This window comes from Leptonychotes weddellii, chromosome 11 (assembly GCF_054177405.1).
Source record: "Leptonychotes weddellii isolate Sample4059 chromosome 11, ASM5417740v2, whole genome shotgun sequence".
In the NCBI taxonomy this organism is placed as follows: Eukaryota; Metazoa; Chordata; class Mammalia; order Carnivora; family Phocidae; genus Leptonychotes; species Leptonychotes weddellii.
The window spans coordinates 62,253,796-62,272,243 of NC_138379.1; the positions used below are offsets into that span (position 1 = coordinate 62,253,796).

Here is an 18,448-nt window from a genome sequence, read left to right on the forward strand (position 1 = left end):
CAGTTATTGGATTTCTGAGTCTATTTGATTTCAGGGTCAAAAGATAATTTGGCTTTTTTTCCTCCCTTTATTTCTGGGAGAAGAGTTTTAAGAAAAAAATAAAACATGTAAATGCTTAAAAAGAAAACTGTCGCACTTTTTATTTTGCACCAGTCATTCAAATATTCGAGAATTTTTAACAAAAGGGGTCCTAGAGCACACATGTCATTGCTTCTTTAATTCCTTACTACATTATTAACATTTCCAGGCTTTTCATTTGATGGGTAGGATCTATATTTTATATTTGTGGCAGGTTTCCTTTTCTGGATACAGCATGGAATTATTTCATTGCTAATGTTTGTCATATCTGAGTTTTCACACCTTTGGCAGTTTACTTTTCCCTACATTGCTTTCATCCATCCCGTTCTAGGTCCTGAGATTGGAAAGAAAGTTCCTGCCCTCAGGGAACTCAAAACAGTTTTCAGGCAGTTTGATAGAAATGAGCATAAATTCTGAAGTAGAATGTAGTTTAGACCTGGGACTGGATAGCTATGTTTACATTCTCCTGGAAGGCAAGAACTGGATGAATATAAATACACATCTGATAAATTTGCTGAATATGGATACATCATAAATACTTCCTAAATATTGCATATTGACCATTATGTTCATCTTCAAGTTTGTCTTTCCAAATCTATGTAAGTCTACTGAATTGATCTTTATTTAAAACTTACATATACTCCCTTTTCTCTTGTGAAAGTAATTAAGATACTTTAAGTATCTAAGATGACCCATCTTTCTCTTTTAGTAGCTGTATCCTGAGACATGTTTCCCCAGGGATTTTAATGTTATTATGTGCAAAGAACAAACCTTATCTGTTATGTGATTAATACAAGAGTACACAGGATTTTTAATAGCTCTGTTAATGGGATAATGAATAATGTTTGTTTCTAACCGACAGGATATCTACCTAATTTTTCCTAATTTATTAGCAATCTAAGATCCTTACTATGATTCAAAATTAAAATAACATGCTGTTAGAAGTAGGAAAACAAAGCAGAATAAATAATTCCTTCACCAATTCAGAGCTGTATTCCTGATGCCTCTTGTGAAACCTAAGGGAACTGATGTTAGTTTAGCATTTATTATGTATTGGGACATCTTGCCTAGTGCTGCCAATAGAGTGATTGATGTGACATCCTTCACTGCCAGGGAGCTTACAAGCTCTTTCAGTGCAAGGATGTTAAAGAGGACAGACATAATAATTAGATATGTGATCAGTGAGATGTTAGTATATGAATAAAGACAAGTGAATCATAAAAAGGAAGGATTCTGAACGTGGTCTCTGAGAAGGTGTCATAAAGGAACAGACATTTGCATCTGGCCTTGGAGGATTTTATAAGAATTATAAGAATAAGGGAATAAAGGGGATTCTATGCAGTGGGAATCCCAATCAGAGGTGAAAGGGCATTGAAGTGCATGTCTTTTGTTGGAAGAAGAAGTAGACTATGAGCTTCCCGAGAGAAGGGAGCCCATGTTGCTCACCACCGTATATCCAGTGTCTAAAACACGGCACATTGTAAAACACTAGTATATGTGTGTTGAGCTAAGTGATCTGATTGTGATTAAAACTTTGGATATAGTCTGGATAGAAACTAGAGGCTGAGAGTAACCCAGTGGACAGGCTATATCAATACTAAAGAATCTTACAGGTTAATAATGAAGAGTGTGGGCTTTATCTTGTAATTCAGCATTTCCCAAAGTATGTTCCTTAAAATAGCAAATCTAAAGGATGTTAATAAGCATAACTCAACAAAAGGATCTTGTTGTCACATAAGCTTGGCAAATACTGATTTAAACAAAGTTAAACCAGCTTCCTTGCTTTTGCTTTACTCTGATTTATGTGCATTATAAAACTCCAGGAAAGATCTATCTACAGTGCTCTTCAGACTTCTGGGATCCTGGACCCTCTCTTTTTAAGGCAAGCACATTCCAGGACTGATGTTCTCCATGACACATTTTCTAAGATTTGCTTTAAGCAGTGGGCAACCCCTGAGGTCCTCTCAGCAGGGGACTGACATCATCTGAATTTTATATTTGAAGATTCTCTGGTTTTCTAAAGAATGGACTGAGATAAGGCAAGACCAGAGGCAGGGAAACCAGGTTGAAGACCCACACAATGGGTTAGGCAGGAGATAATGAGAGCCTGACCCCAAGAAGAGAGAAGAGAAGAACCAAGAGCTACAACTGACACTTCAGAGGTAGAATTCTCAGGGCTGCCATTAGAATGTCCCCTGCTCAGGGACACCTGGCTGAGGAGGTCACAGAGCACCAAAGCCAGCCCACGTTCTTTGTTGCTAAGCTCTGCATCCCGGCAAAGAACCTCTTCCATCTTCATCTATTTCTGATTCACAGCTGGTATTGCCCCTTGTTAATGACTGATGAGGTGTGGGAGGAGGGCCAAAGAAGTGTTCGAGATGACTCATATTTGTTGTCTAGATGACTGTAGGGTGAAAGATGCCTTCAGTTTTTTTTCTTTTTGAAATTTCTGATTTTTATAGAATCATGGTACATGAAATCATCATACCCAGAGTAGGAATAATATATGTACAACTCCGCTTGCTCTGAATGGTCTCTGCCAAGAGCTACAGTTTTATCTCTGCCACACATTAAAATATACATCCTATCGTTACAGAGAGATTTTTACCAAGACCTTGAACCAAGGGTTACAAGCTCAAATGTCTGCAGAGCCCACTCCGGCATCATAAATGAGTGAGGGATAGCAGGCCGAGTGTTTGCATACAAAGCTTACAGGAATGTACTTCACTTACAAAAAGAAATGTGCTCTCTTCCATTTGTCTTTGAATATGAAGACTTCTCCATCTATCTTTTATAACCATTTTTGATAAGAATATGGACTGTGAGAAGTATTTCTCCATGCCAAGAAAAATTTCTGCACAGTATTGTTGACAAATGACGCTGACATGGCTGAAGCATCAGGAACACAAGAGACAGGGGTAGACCAGTCCTTCTGAGTTTTCAGGAGAAGCTGGGAATTTGAATTTTTATATGAAACCTATCTAGTTATAAATTTTGGCAGAAATTTTTATACTACACTGCATGGGCCCAGGCAAAGTCTATCTCTGGGCCACCAATTTTTCCATGAATTTTGCCTTAGTCTACATGTGCTCTCATCTGTACCCATGGGCCTAATTTTTTTAAATGGGTAGATTTAAAATTCATATTTTTAGGTAGATAAGGTGTTAAAGGACCTGCTGAGTTGCCATACAAGCCCATGTTGAATTACCAAGCGAGAGGAGCAAAGCTTTTTTCTGAGCTAGTAACTAGAACAGTGTCTTTATTTTCTTGCAGTAAGTCTTGATTGTGGGTAGAACAACAAAAATCTGGTGTCTGGTGAAAGTGTTAGTGTTGAAATCCAAAAAGCATCATCAGTGGAGCCGAAGGCATGAGAGTCTGCCCGGATAGAAGTAACATAAAGTGTGAGGTCCGGTGCTGGGAAGTAGGGGAGGCTACCAATATAGACTTCACATTGTAATTCATACCTGGTGGATTCTGTTTCACAGAGAGGGGAATGTGGAATAGTATATGGAGTAAGGCCTTGATGTCAGGGGAATTACGAAATAGTACAGGGGGATTTAGTCCCGGGGCTGATATGATGTCACATCTTCGTTCATAGCAGAACTTTCTTAATGGCCCACATGTGAGCACCTAGATTGGACCCATCTGTTTGAAAGGCGGAGTTAGCACATGTGTGGTAATCACCATCATTCTAAAGAAACTTTGAGGAGGTGTTTAGTTCCTGCTGATCGGGAAGATTAGAATCAAGCAAGTTTTATGAATAGAAAATGATGAGCAGATGAGCCTGGAAGGAAATGGAAATGTGATGAGATTAGTAGCTGATGTGTACCTCTCTGCAGGGAAAAAAAACCTTTAAGAGATATCAGGCTGGGAAATACTTTATTTCCTGAAGTGCAAAGAAGAGATTTGGACAAAGCTATATAATCTTAGCAGCCACTGCCAAAGTGAATTGTTCAAGGATCTTTCTAAAAAAGCTGCCATTTAGAAATTGCTAGGTCTAAACATGGCAAAGAAAAGGTACCTTCGTTGTCCTGAGATGCAAGGTTCCCACACGCATCCAATCAACAAATATTTATTGAGGGCCCACTATGTCCTAATGTGGGCCAGCCCCTGGAGTGGCTCACAGACTTGTGTGAATCCACGCTCTGCAGAAGACAGACCGAAAGTGCTCACAAGGGGTCTCTGGGTGGATCATGAGCAGATTTATCCTAGGCTCCCCAGTAATGTGACATCTTTGGGCAAAGAGAGAGATCACAAAAACGAATGGCATGATTCAGTGGCCCCAAGACCTAGGTTCCACGGATCATGGCGCCCCTCTGGTTTGTGCTTTTAACTTTTCAGGACAAACGAATGTTCTGGAAGATAGTTTAGACTGAATGCTCATCAGATTAATATCATCTGTTCCCCCCAAAGATTGCTAATCCTAACACTTAGTGAATAGATTTTCTTGTTTCCATGCCTTTATAAATGGCCTTCATTATATGGAGGGGAATGCACCCCATTCTCTTCAGAAAGCTGCCCCGTTTGCCTCCTAGATTCACCTCTTCCCAAGATGTTACCTACGTGCCTGTTTTCCTATATCCTTCCTCCCTTTCTTTTCTTACCTGTCTCACTCCGTACTTCCTTTTCTCTCCTTTCCTGTTTCCTTCCTCTCATCTCTTCCTTCTTCCCTTGTTTCCTTTCATTCCTCATTCCCTCCTTTTTCTTATTTCAAATGAAGACTTTTCCCATATAAAGTAAACCATTCCACAAAGGTATTCCACCCCTTAAGTATACACCTCTTGAAATATCTAACTTCCTAGAAACTAGAAAGAGCAGGGACACGAGTCTTCTACAGTACAGAGTAGAAATATCTAACTTCCTGGAAACTAGAAAGAGCAGGGACACGAGTCTTCTACAGTCCAGAGAATATGTCCCTCAACTGTACCTAGGAGACAGCAGCACAGACTGGGTAAGGCAGGATGGTGAGTGACTGGAACACCTATCCATCTCCAGGTGATTTCTTAATGCCAACTGATAGGTCAAATCAGAGAAATCACATGTAATAAAACCAAGGGCAGGTGGTTTAAAGCTGGCTTTTTATTTCTTTCCCTCCATGGAAAATATGGGTGATAGTACAGGTTAATTTTAGCTCAATGATTTTACCTTTCAGAAGGTTTATCTTTAAGAGCTGTTCCTCCTTCGAGACCTACCCTTTAATTTAGTGTTTGTACATAGTTTTCTTTCCAGAAATGGCAGGAAGCACTTGTCTTCCCAGCAGTGCAGTCATCTGAGCCCACGAGCAGACAGGTCTGAATTCCAGCCCCCACGTTAATATCAGCCCCAGAGTATACTTGGAGAAGGTCATTTCTCCCCATTTCTCTATTTGTGGGGAGGAGATAAAGTTGTTTTCAACTTCTCAGCTATCTTGAGAGGATTAAGTTTTTAATGTTTGTGAAACATTTTTGAAGATAAAAAGTAAACAGAGCATCTACTCTGAACACATTTCTTCTTTTTTAAGCGTGCAGCATTCTGAAAAATACCGAAATTAAAACCTCCACAATATTGAAATCACACAGCTGAGAAGTTATGAACACGAGGCGTCATTTGAAGCTCAAAAGGCAGCTTGGAATTCTGGAGCCAATGTCTTGGAAAGATTAAGGTTATTGCCAGTAATATGATGTTGGTCTAAGAAGCTCATCTGTCTAGACCTGTTTCCTCATCTGTAAAGCAGGGGGAATGAACCAGAATGATGTCTAAATTCCCACTTACTCGTGAGTTCTCTTAATGTCTAGTGACTCTGTGCTTTGCTGAGTCTAAGGGTAGAGAAAGGCAGTTTTCCTTTACTCTGAGGTTCTTCAGTGCATATGAGAATGTCATAGAGAAAAATAAATACCCAATAGTGGGTGCCCTTCATCTGTTTGCCTACCCATGCAGTGACCAAGAATAGAGACAAAGGGTAAGAGCATTGCTATCCACAACTGGGCTTGTGAGAAAAAGAGTGAAAATAGATAGGTATCTTCACTTGAATTAATTGTCAACATCCATAGCATTTATAATCCTACGCATGAAGAGTGTCCTACGCATGGAGATTTCAATATTGCGGAGTTTTTAATTTTGGTATTGTTCAGAATGCTTTGGATCCAGTAACCTCCGTAGGCATATTGTTTAAAATGTAATCAGAGCCTAGACAAGGGTAACATTATTAGTGATTGATTACAGGCTTCATAACCTTTGTCCCATTATGGTGCACACAGAAGATGATAATATTTGTACAGTACTGTCAGGTAAAGAGAAAGGCTAACCCCAGCCAGAAATGACCAGCCCTGGGGGTCCAGCTATATGAGGTCACACTCATCTACCCAAGAGTTAGGAGGTTCAATCTCACAGCGTATCTGAAACCTACTTGTCACCTGTGGTTGGAAGCTCTGCCTTAGTTTAAAAGGCTTTATCTTTAGAATTCTTCCTCACACAAATCTATTAGCTAGTTCCTGAGACTTTTGATAATGAGATGGAGGAGGGAAACATAAATCTCCTTTGAGCTTTGTCTTCTGCCTTAGAAGAGTTTCAGGTGCAAAAATAGCTCCTAGAGATCAGGAGACTCAGAATAAGGCCACCAAGTACTCAGGAAGAAGAAGGGACATTGCCAGGATGGGGAGAAAGTACGTGGCAGCCATGTGTGAATACAGAGATACGTGGTATTTGAGGTGTGATCAGCCTAGACTGTGGCCGATGGACTGGTAGTAAAAGCACTCCATCTCGGAAGTGCTGAGGCCGTTGAAATGGTACGTTTGAATGGTGTTCAGAGGAAGGAGAATGTGGCCACACCCACGAGTTGGGGCGCGAGTTGGGGCAAGCATTTAGGGGACCGGCAGCAGAGGGTTGTGACTGGGGACACGGACCCTGGTCCAGGTGGACTCCACTGTACTTCACCTTTCCCTGCCTGTTTCTAACCTGTAGTAAGGGGATCATCCCCCCTCCTTCCTTCTCCCAGGACTGATATGAGGAAAAAGGGGTTAGTTATCTGTTAAGCACTTGGAAGAGTGCCTGCACAGAGTTAAAATCACTGAGCTCCCGATAAATAAGAGATAACAGGAAAGCTGAAGCCCTCCCCCCACCGCCGCCCCACCTCTCAGCTCCTTTATCACAGAAGAGGGGAGAGCAGATTTTGAGCGGGAACTGACGACCTAGAAGTGTAAGAAAATAGCAGGAGATAGAGTTGCGCTAAAGCAGGTTGGGTCTCAAGTCAGAGAGCTGAAAGAAGTCGCAGCTGCCGCCCAAGTCCTGGTGGCAGTTTTTCAGCAATTGAGGAGAACAGGAAAGGTGCCAAAAGACCGGAGCCCGTCAAAGATGGTCCCAATTTTCAAAGGAGGGAAAGGCTTGATTCTAGAAGTACCGCTCTGAGCTCGATGTTGATCCGGAGCCACGTTTGGGGAGGGAGTTTGAAACAGATGGTTAACAGATGCTTCTACATAGGCTGTGCAGGGTGGGGAAAAGAGCATGAGCTGTGACGCCAAATTGACTTGGGTGCGAACCTGTGTTTTGTCACTTACTGGCTGAGTGGCCTTGCAAAAATTCCTTCCTTAACTACTGAGCCCCACTGTCTGTCTCTCTAGCTGTAGAATCGAAGTGGCAATGTCTACCAGGTTCCTGTGAAAAAAAGTGACAATGTAAATCACCATGCAAAGGACCAAGCAAAGCAGGCGTGCAGTAAGTGAGGTCAGCAGATTTTTTATGTAGAGAGCCAAATAGTAAGTATTTTAGGCTTTTGACCCATATGGTCTCTGCCTCCACCACTCCACTCTGTCTTTATAACAGGAGAGCAGCTCTAGGTAATATGTTAATGAGTGGGCGTGGCTGCATCCCAAGCGGCCAGGTTTGGCCCATGGGCTATAGTTTTTTTTTTTTTTAAAGATTTTATTTATTTATTTGAGAGAGAGAGAGAGCATGAGAGGGGGAAGGGTCAGAGGGAGAAGCAGACTCCCTGCTGAGCAGGGAACCCGATGTGGGACTCGATCCTGGGACTCCAGGATCATGACCTGAGCCGAAGGCAGTCGCTTAACCAACTGAGCCACCCAGGCGCCCCCATGGGCTATAGTTTGCCAATCCCTGGTTTAGAACCAAACTGCCAGGGTTAAAACAAGCTCTTCCACTTAGGAGCACTGTGACCTAGGACAAGTTCTTAAATTCAATTTCTTTATCAAATAGGTGCGATCATAGTGCCTATCTCATGAGACTGTTTTAACAATTAAAGGAATTAAAGGAAATAATGAAAGGAACCCAGCCACCATGCTGCAAGGAAGCATAGGCTCAGCCCCCGCTATGGTCCCAGCCAATGGCTACTATCAACCGACAGACATGTCCAGTTACTGCAGTCCCAGCTCCCTGGGACTGCAATTGCATGAGAGACCCCAAGTAAGAACTTTCCCCATTCAGCCTCTGAAGCTGGGAGAGATAATAAAAGCATTATGGGTTATTTAAGCCACTTAGTTTTGGGTTACACAGCAGTAGATAACTGAGACAAGGTGCAAGAGAAATTTGACTTTTTCTGTATAGTTACAAAAAGTAAAACCAGTCTCTGGGAAGCGACAGGCAGTCTGAGCTAATGACAGGCAGGTAGATGCAGGTGCAGTATTAAAAAGAGCTTTGAGAACATCGAACCCATCAACCACTGGGCTGCTTCCTAAGGCAGTGAGTGTGTCTTACTGAAAGTATCTAAACTGAGGCCAAATGGATTGCAAGTCAGGAATATTACAGAAGATTTGGGGCATGGGGGAAGGGTGAATTTAGTATGAATCCAGATTTTTTTGGGGTGGTTTGTTGGTTGGTGTATCACCTAATTTGCTTCGAAAAGAGTTTTGTAACTACAGGCACTTGAATATTTCATTTATTTAACAGGTATTTGTTGAATGCTTACTGCATCTGCTGTCATAGGTTCCAGGAATACATCGGTGAACAAAATAGACGAAAGCCGATGCTCTATGGAGCTCATATTCTAAAGAGGAAGACAGGCAATAAATAAGATTATGAGTTAAATATATGTCTGATAATGGTAAAATGTCAAGGATAAATATAAAGTATAGGAAGGGGGATATGTAATCCCTGAAGAGAGGTTTACAACGCTAAGTGTAATGGCCTGGAAATAGCCATCTACGATGAATTAATGGTTAAGGAGAATGCCAGAATTGAACTCTCCATTCTAGAAATATTTAATATATTTTCAGATACTCTCAATAATCCGTGGGGACAAAGCCGTGGACAAGACACAAGGTCTCCACTCTCAGGCAGCTTCCATTCTTCTATTCTACTACAGGGAAAGAGACCACAAATATAAATACATCAGAAAATTTCAGTGAGTCAGAAGTGTGGCCTCCACCAGCTGCCATAACTCCAGAATTCTCCATGCCCATCCATTTTTGGTCTTAAAAAGCTTTTGCATTTTCCAGGGATAGACGTATAAACATGTTCCTCTTTGTTGTTTTATCGTTATAATCCACTGGGTCGTGTTGATTTCCTCTGGTTCTGCCTGATAGTCACAGATCCCAAGGACACCATGGAAAAATGAAATGGGCTCTACTGTATTTTCAGTGGTTGTGGTTCTAGTTGTGGTTCCTTTTGTCAGGCACTAGCCATAAGCACCTAAAGAAATGAATCTTTCAGGCTTTGATTAATTGCCGAACCACTGATTATTGATCATTGATGACAGAAAATCCAGGTTAGGATGGCTCGGTATTCCCTTGTCACATTGTGGTGGGACAAGAAGGGATAGTTTCTAAACAACAGCTAATTTATTGTTAATGAAAAATGACGCGGAGGAGGAGATGGTAGGGATTCGTCTCAGTTAGTTTTGCTTCGATCCCCAGCGCTGCTGCTCCTTTTCCATAGAGACTAATTCCAGCTGGTGGGTTGAGGCCTAAGGCAACATGAAGAATGAAGTCTAAAAATCTGATGGAATCATTAATGATTGATATTCCAGGTACAAACATAGCTGAACACATCAGTGGGTCTAGAGAAATAAAAATGGAAATGAAGACTCTAAGGTCAGAAATGACGTAGTTCAGTTCAGCAAGCATTTATTGAGAGTACAGGAGGTTCCAGCGAAGATGAAAAAGTCAAGGTCCCTGCCTCTGAGTAGCTCACAGCCTGTTGAAAGAGCCAAACACATGAATAGATTACTTCAGTAGATTGTAGATAAGTGTCTGCAATGGCCAGCACAGTTTGGGAAGTGGCTAGAAATCATTATGAGTAATCATGGGATTGGTAATGTTCTCTGTGATGTCAGGTGGGTATGAACCCCATAGTTCAGGGTTAAAGTTGTACTAGCTCTGTCTAACCCCCATTCATAGATTCATAAAGCAAGAAGCACTTAGGGATTGTATGTTATCAGTCTCTTAATTTCTTATAGATGAAGAAACAGATTCTTCAGTGTCTGAATGTTCCCTCCACTTATTATCATAGGGAAGAGTTTTGGGTAAATTAATTCTTAATTTCATTTAACAGTATTTATTTGACACTTAGGGATGTACCGGGTACCAGACATAACAATGAGTAAGAGACAATCCCTAATTTGGGTTGTTCTGGAAAGTTTGAGTGGAGACCAACAAGCATACAGACACTGAAAAATGCAGATGATAATTAGCGTCCTGGAGTTATGCACACAGTGGAGGGGGAACGTGGTGAGGGCGCCTCCATCTGTCTGCAGGAGGCAGGATTGACTTTCGAGAAGGAGTGTTTGAATTGAAGCTTCTAGAATGAGTCAGGTGTATTTCCAAGAGAAGGCATTCCATGGAGACAAACAGCTGTACAGTGGAATGAGAGTGTAAGAACATAACATACTCAGAACCTCCCAGGCTCACAGTGTAACTGGGCATGGAGGCTGGGAAGGGGTGGATAAGGCACAGTGATAAATAAGTCTGGCCAGATCCTTGTCCTCAAGGAGCCCTGGAAGGGTGTTATACAAGGTCAGTGACGTCCAATTTTTAAGGAAGAAATAACTTTACAACAAAGATGAAGGTTGGAGGCAGGGAGACCAGGAGGCTACCGCAGCAATCCAAACAAGATGCAGAGGAGGCCTATCCTGCGGCAGTGTGACTAGAGAAGGTGCACCTGCTGGCCTCTGAGTTTGGTTGGTTGTGGATAGTGAGAACAGGGGCTCTAGGTAGATGCCCAGGGTTCTGGGACAGACCAGTGTGGCAGTAGGTGGGGGTGTCCTTCATAGAGAATCAAAACAGGAGAAGCGGGAGGTTTGAAGGTAATGTTTTCCAGTCCGTGACATGAGAGGTCCAGAGAATAGATTCCTGGTACATAGTTGGACATACTGGTTTGGTATGGAGAGCGAGCTTCGGGCATGAGAGTACACGCTGGGGAATGATCAGCTGTAGGTGGTATTGGAAACCATGGATAAGATGGAGGAGTCACAGGCCAGAAGGCAGGAAAGGCAGCTGGGGGCTCTGTTGTAAAAAGGGCCTCTAATGGTCTGAGCAGGTTTTATAAGGTAAGACTGCTTTGGCTCAAGAGGTTGCCCAAATAAGATCTGTGTCAGAGGCTAATTCAGTAAATAAGCATTTGTGGTGCGTGTTCTACCTGCGTAGCTTGACACAGGAGTGAGAGCAGCGAACAGACCAGGCAAAGTCTGTTTTTGCCCTTACACAGCTTATCAGCTCAGATGAAGAGTCATGTATTTAGTTACTTTCCACAAGAGTAAGTGCTACAAAAGAAAAGTATTGGGTAATGTAAAGCGTGTGCTACAGGAGGGGCATGAGGTGTGGGGGGCTGGCGCTTGGTCTGTGGGCTCAGAGAAGGCACCCCTGAAGAAAAGACATTTCAGCTGGACCTCAAGGATGAGGAGGCAAGACCCAGGGGAAGGGATGGGGAGAGCCCTCCAGGGAGAGAGGTCAGGGTGTGCAAAAGCCCTGGAGGGAAGAGTTGTTGCTCTCTATCGAGGACCCAAGGATGCCTATGTAGCCTGAGAGAGCAAGACCAAGCTGGGTGCTTGAGGTGAGGTGGGGCCAGGAGGGACCCAGCTCCCCATAGCACACCTGGGAGCAGCTGTGCGACTGCCACCTTTCCCTGCTAAGCAGACACCTGAAGGACCTGGGTGTGTAAATCCAGCTCTACTCCAAAAGAAAGCATTTTCTTAAAAATATCTAATTTTTTATTTGAGAGAGAGAGTGAGAGACAGAGAGCATGAGAGGGGTGAGGGGCAGAGGGAGAAGCAGACTCGATCCAGGGCTCGATCCCAGGACCCCGAGATCATGACCTGAGCCAAAGGCAGACGCCTAACCGGCTGAGCCACCCAGGCGACCCCAAAAGAAAGCACTCTACAGCAGCAGGATCCTCGAGTGAGTGGTGAACCACAGCCCAGAATCCTTTCCTTCACAGCCACGTGGCCCTGAGCAGCCCCGGGACCCCATCTCTGAGCCCACCAAGGGGCATTTATTGAGAAGCGATGAGGAGGTGATTTTGTGCATGGTGAAGATAGCGAGAGTTGCCTGGATTCAGAAAGAGGCTGTTCAAGGAGAAAAGAGAGGCAGGGAAGTAGAGCAGCCAAGAAATCAATGTGTTTTGGTCAACACAACTCACCTGGGAGTATAACATTTTACTCCGGCAGCAACAGCAGAATGTGCCTCTTCAGAGCTCAGCACGTCCGGGAAAATCTCAGGAGTCAAAATCCAGCCCTGGCACATATTGGTCCCGACGTGTTTCTTTTGTGAAACATAACAAACCAATTGGGAAAATAACTTTAGAAGGAAACTTGATTGATTTCTCAAAGAAAGCAAGGACTCCCATGAAAATTTATCTTAAGTCTATTAAAGCCATTCTCCTAGGTGGCTTGTAAGAGAAACTAAACTACATTGCATTTCCATTTTGCAAAAAGCCTTTAATTTGTTTTCCCACATTTTTGGCCTTTGTTTCCATTATTCCTGTCAGATTGCTTTATTAGGTGAAAAACTGGATGACCAGGTGTTGTAATTCACTGTTGTTTTTCTCCTATTGGTGCCGAGTATGTCTTTATGTTCCTTCTAGCCTCCAAATATATATTTTGTAGGAATAAGCTGTCTTATTCCAGGTAATGATTTAAAGATGAAATACATGTTCTTCCAGGTTTGTGGTCACACAGAACATTAAGAATTGCCAAAAACTTAATAATACCTGGCTTTAGCACTTGGTAACAAGGGGACCTCTGTGCCTCTGTTTACTCCTCTGTAAAATGGGAACAAATAAGCCTCCACTTAGTGAAAACGGTCTTTTGGAAAGTGAAGGATACAATGCATGGAAGAGTGCTTTATAAACGGCGAAACCATCCTCGTGTACAAGTATTTCTATGTTAGTAATTATTATCACTATGACCAAGAAGACTACCCACACTGACTCTCCTCTTCATTTCTCTCCTCTCTCTCAGTTTTCCCAGACACTCATAAGAATAGCACCTCAGAGATGCAGGAAGAAGTGTCCATCCCCTCTTGAGTTTCCCAGAGGGGGGAAAATTATTTTGTTACTGTTAAAAATGTATTAAAACTGTCAAATGTACTTACAATGAGCCATCAAAATTCTGAAGCATATATCTCAGTTTTCCTTTTGTACAGTAATAATGTAAAACTCACAAGTTTTACAGAATGGAAAGGAAAAGAAAATGAATACTGAAAGAATTTAAATGGTGATATCATTGTCCAAGAATTAGAAGAAATGCCCATTGTTTAACATATAATAATGATTATATTGTTTTTTTGTGTCTGTTGAGGGGTATACTTTATGTCCACTAAGTTTACATAAGCTAATACATTTTGTAAAGTCGATCCTCTTTTTCTCTCCCTCTCCACTCCACAGCACAACGAGAGCTCTGCTTCCCTCCTAACCTTTGCAGTGATTTCCATTACTGGATATAGGGCATTCCCTGCCTTTACAGATGAACTATGAAGAGTTATGCATTGACCATGAACTACAGGAATAAGAAAAGTTGAGATGCCCTAAGGCACAGAATAGGCCTTTTGTGGGGCAGGCAAAGGGAGGAGTGGCAAGAGAAGTTTTTCTCCATTCTGATTGCAAAATGCTTTCTCTTTCAAAACTCAGGTGACTGTGACAGATGGCGGTTCCTCTCCAAAACAGTCCACCATTTGGGTGGTGGTTCAGGTTTTGGATGAAAATGACAATAAACCCCAGTTCCCAGAGAAGGTCTACCAGATCAAGCTGCCAGAACGTGACCGAAAAAAGAGGGGAGAACCCATTTATAGGGCTTTTGCATTTGACAGAGATGAAGGCCCCAATGCAGAAATCTCCTACAGTATTGTGGATGGGAATGATGATGGAAAGTTTTTTATTGACCCTAAAACTGGCATGGTTTCTTCCAGAAAGCAGTTTACAGCAGGAAGTTATGACATCCTAACGGTAAGATTTTTCTGAACCTCATTAACATTCATGGGGGTGGTGGTGGGAGTTACTTTCTTACTCATGTATATTCATTTGAGTAATATATCTTTAGAGTAATAAGTACAGCCACACAGCTGTGGAAGGCTACTTTCTGCTTCAGTGATATTTTTATTTATTTTTTATTTTTAAAGATTTTATTTATTTATTTGACAGAGAGAGACAGTGAGAGAGGGAACACAAGCAGGCAGAGTGGGAGAGGGAGAAGCAGGCTCCCCACTGAACAGAGAGCCCGATGCGGGGCTCAATCCCAGGACCCTGGGATCATGACCTGAGCCGAAGGCAGATGCTTAACAACTGAGCCACCCAGGCGCCCCTTCAGTGATATTTTTAAATAATGAGACCATTTCCTTTGGTTGTGTCCTATCAGCAAACCTCCTCTGTTCCCAGTACACGGCCTGTTCCATCACATACTCAACCACACTTCCTGCAGCCTTAAATCATTTCAAGGTACTCAGCATAGATGAAAACTGAGGGTAGGAGAATACCAGAGTGACATATTACACCCACCACCCAACATATCATTCACTATTTCCCCAAGACTTACCAAAGAAAACAACTCTTGTAATTGTTGACAGTGTGATAAGACATTCCCAAAGAAAACAACTCTTGTAATTGTTGACAGTGTGATAAGACAGCTGTGAAAATTGAGACACAAATCTCAACTATGCTTATTCTGCATAAGCTGCAAAAGTGAAAAAACTTAAGTAAAAAATGACTACATTTTTCATTGTTAGAGAATTAAAAGAAAAAAAAATGAGCACTATCTCAAATAGAGACTTAAAATTCCCATACCTAAGGTGCCGTCTGCTCCCACCATCCCCAACCACTTTAGAAAGGTAGCACCTATGCCAGAAAGGGGATTGGTCATCCTTACAAGTGATGGGCACTTGCCAGGGTCCCAACAACTGTCAAGAGTCAGCTCCATCTGCTGTCCTTCTCTTAGTTTGCAGCCTTCTCTGCTGTATACAGTCAGTCCTGTATTATTTTAAAGGATGGTCTGAGTCCCTTGATTTGTCTTTTCATTCTTATGGTCTGGACTTGGGCTTCTTTCCCTACTCAATAACATATCCAGAACAGTGGGCAGAGAAAAGAAGATAATAAAAAACTGGCCCTTTTTCTGCCATTAGCAGCTCTGATGTAATATGTGCTACTATAGTTGTGTGACAATGGGAGTCTTTGAGGACTGGATGGACAGACTATAGTGGATTTTGTTTGTGCTCCACCCAGATCCCCTTTACCAGGCTGATGCAGCTATGCCCCAACAACTATGAGTGTTGGCTGCTAAGAGCTCACATCTGCCCCCTTCTGGAGAGAATCATCCTTGGCTGAACTTCTTGACCCGGGAGGTCCCACACTCCCACCCCAGGCCAGCAGCCCATAGCCGATGGCTAATTGACACAAAAGGCCAACCCCTTGCCTCTAGGTGGATCCAACCCAGCAGTGCAATTGAGGATTCAGAACCACCCCCCCCCATTGGATCAGGCTGAGATTAAACTTCAGCTGAGACCACACCCTTGCTTACTATCTTTCTCCTGTTCATCCTGCTTCATTCAGTCCCTTTCTCCTGAGAATACTCACCCCACCCCTGCTTACTATCTTTCTCCTGTTCATCCTGCTTCATTCAGTCCCTTTCTCCTGAGAATACTTACCCCACCCCCAAAATGATTTGTACTCAAATCCCTGTCTCAGACTCTGCTCCTAGGAAACCTGACCTAAGACATGTATCTTCAAGGGTCTTCCATCTCACAGGAATTTTCCAGAGCAAAGTGGTCATTCATGATCACATAGCATTTGGGTGCTGTGAGTTGTCACTGTTTTTAAAGGCTATAACAATTAGCCTTGCACCTATACATGTTATTTTTAAGATGTGGTATTTTAAAAATCCTTTTTTTTAATTGATTTTTGAAATTTTTCTGTCTGTGGTTTTTGCTTGTTGAACTTGAACCATCATTGAAGTCCAGGACAACATAGCAGTTCACCCTGCACAGCTGCGTGAGGAAACATGCTTTCTTCAGTTCTTAAATAAGACCATAGAGGAGAGTCATTAGTACCCTCCTCCCCATCCTGCTGTCACCAGGAGCCCACGCTTTCACCAAGAGAGTTCTTTGCCCCTTCAGAGTTGGCATAACTGAGGGGCTTCTGAGGCAGTTCGAGCAAGGCTGCTGCCTTTCCCACACCTATTGCATCACCTTCCTGGGATTCTGAGTGAACACAGTGCTTTCCCCAAAATAAAGCAGAAGGAAGGAGCTGCACAACACGACCACGCACACGCTCTCATCATTCACACTTAAGGATTCACAGTGCACTTTATTCCCTTCAAGCATCACCACTAGAGGTACAAGGAATCAAATTAGCTATTCCTATTTATGTAGCTATCAGTCATGCCCATAAAACACTAAAAATGGGTAAGTGCATCTTTTGTTTTTCAAGTTTTCCACATCTGTAAAGTTGGTGGTGGTTCAGATCACCTTCCAGTGAATGCTATATGGGACCCCCCACATGACTCAGTTGTGTCCCCCGATTCCTGAGTACATTCTACCCAGATCTCTACTCTCCCTTCCCTTGGCTGGCACTGTGATGAGGATGGATCCTTGGGCCAACACGGATGAGTGACAGACCCAAATTTCCACAGGGATCCGAGCTCTAAGACTTCTTTCTATGTTCTCTCCATGTGTGAGTAGATAAAGGCAGTGGACAATGGGCGCCCACAGAAATCCTCCACGGCCCGCCTCCACATTGAATGGATTAAGAAACCACCCCCCTCACCTATACCGCTGACTTTTGATGAGCCGTTTTATAACTTCACAGTCATGGAAAGCGATAGAGTCACCGAGATTGTGGGGGTGGTGTCTGTGCAACCAGCCAACACCCCTCTGTGGTTTGACATAGTTGGTAAGTTTGAGTCCTCCAGAGCAGTACTGGGCAATGTAATCATTGACTGGAATAACTAACAAAATAAATAAATAATACAAAAAAAGAAAATACAAAAAATACAAAAAAAATAAAAATAAAAAAACAAACCACTAACGATTAGTGCTAAGATGAAAAGATGTATAGTGCTGGAATGCAAAAGAGCCAGTAAAATGAATAATCGACCTGTGCTTTCGTTCCAACTCTGTAGCTAAGCTGAACAGAAAGTGCTCTCTGGCTGGATTTTCCATAGTACGTTATTTACTGCAATCTTAATGTCTTTCTGTGTGTCATTTAAATTCTATTGTCACACTTGGCTAATCTCATTTCTAAATGTATTGATGGTACTAGACTTGCTGTCCTTCATTTCTCTCTTTTTCTTCACCTTTTTTCTGCATTCTGTTCTTTTTTTTTTCTGCTCCCGACTGCCCTGCTTCAAGGTGGCAAGCATGCTCGAGAGATGTTCTATATTCTACAGACAGCTTGTGGGCAGAACTGTTCAACAGAAGGTACCCTTAGTGCAAACACATTTGCTAAAATACAGCTATCCAATCTGCCTTTTACAGGGTTTTTTTTTTTTTAAGCAAATTATATTACATCTTTCATAACTGCCTGTGACAGTCTCAAGTGCAGCCCACAGATTTCATACAATGCCTCTAACAACTATTGCATTACTCGAATCCACTGACCCCTTTGTTTGAAGTTTGATGGGGTTTGGATTTGGGGGAGGGGTTGTTTTGATTTACTTAATTTTTTTTTTCTCTGCTTTTGAGGTATATGGGCTTTTGGTTGTTCTGTTTTTATCATTCTGTAGGTTGGGTTATGTGATGGGGCCTTTTCCAATTGAGAAATAAATTAAAATTTATCCCAACACCTCTATTTTGCAGCAGTAGTCCCATTCATAGACCAGAAAGCTCCACCAAGAGGGTCCCTGGCTGCCTTCCACAAAAGGAAAGGCAGAAAATGGAACCTAGATATATAGCCAGTGAGAGCTTTCTACAAGAACAGAATAGAGAAAGCAGATGGAAGCGTGCAGGACAGACCTTGGGAGCCA

General features: G+C 42.5%; 1 protein-coding gene across 1 annotated transcript in view; it reads left to right on the forward strand.

Moving 5' to 3' along the window:
• Positions 1-18,448, forward strand: part of FAT3 (FAT atypical cadherin 3) — a 503,865-nt gene that overhangs the window by 362,749 nt on the left and 122,668 nt on the right. The window contains exons 4-5 of the mRNA XM_081799014.1: positions 14,128-14,442; positions 17,166-17,376. Coding sequence (XP_081655140.1) covers positions 14,128-14,442; positions 17,166-17,376 — 526 coding nt within the window. The remainder of the gene's footprint in view (positions 1-14,127; positions 14,443-17,165; positions 17,377-18,448) is intronic.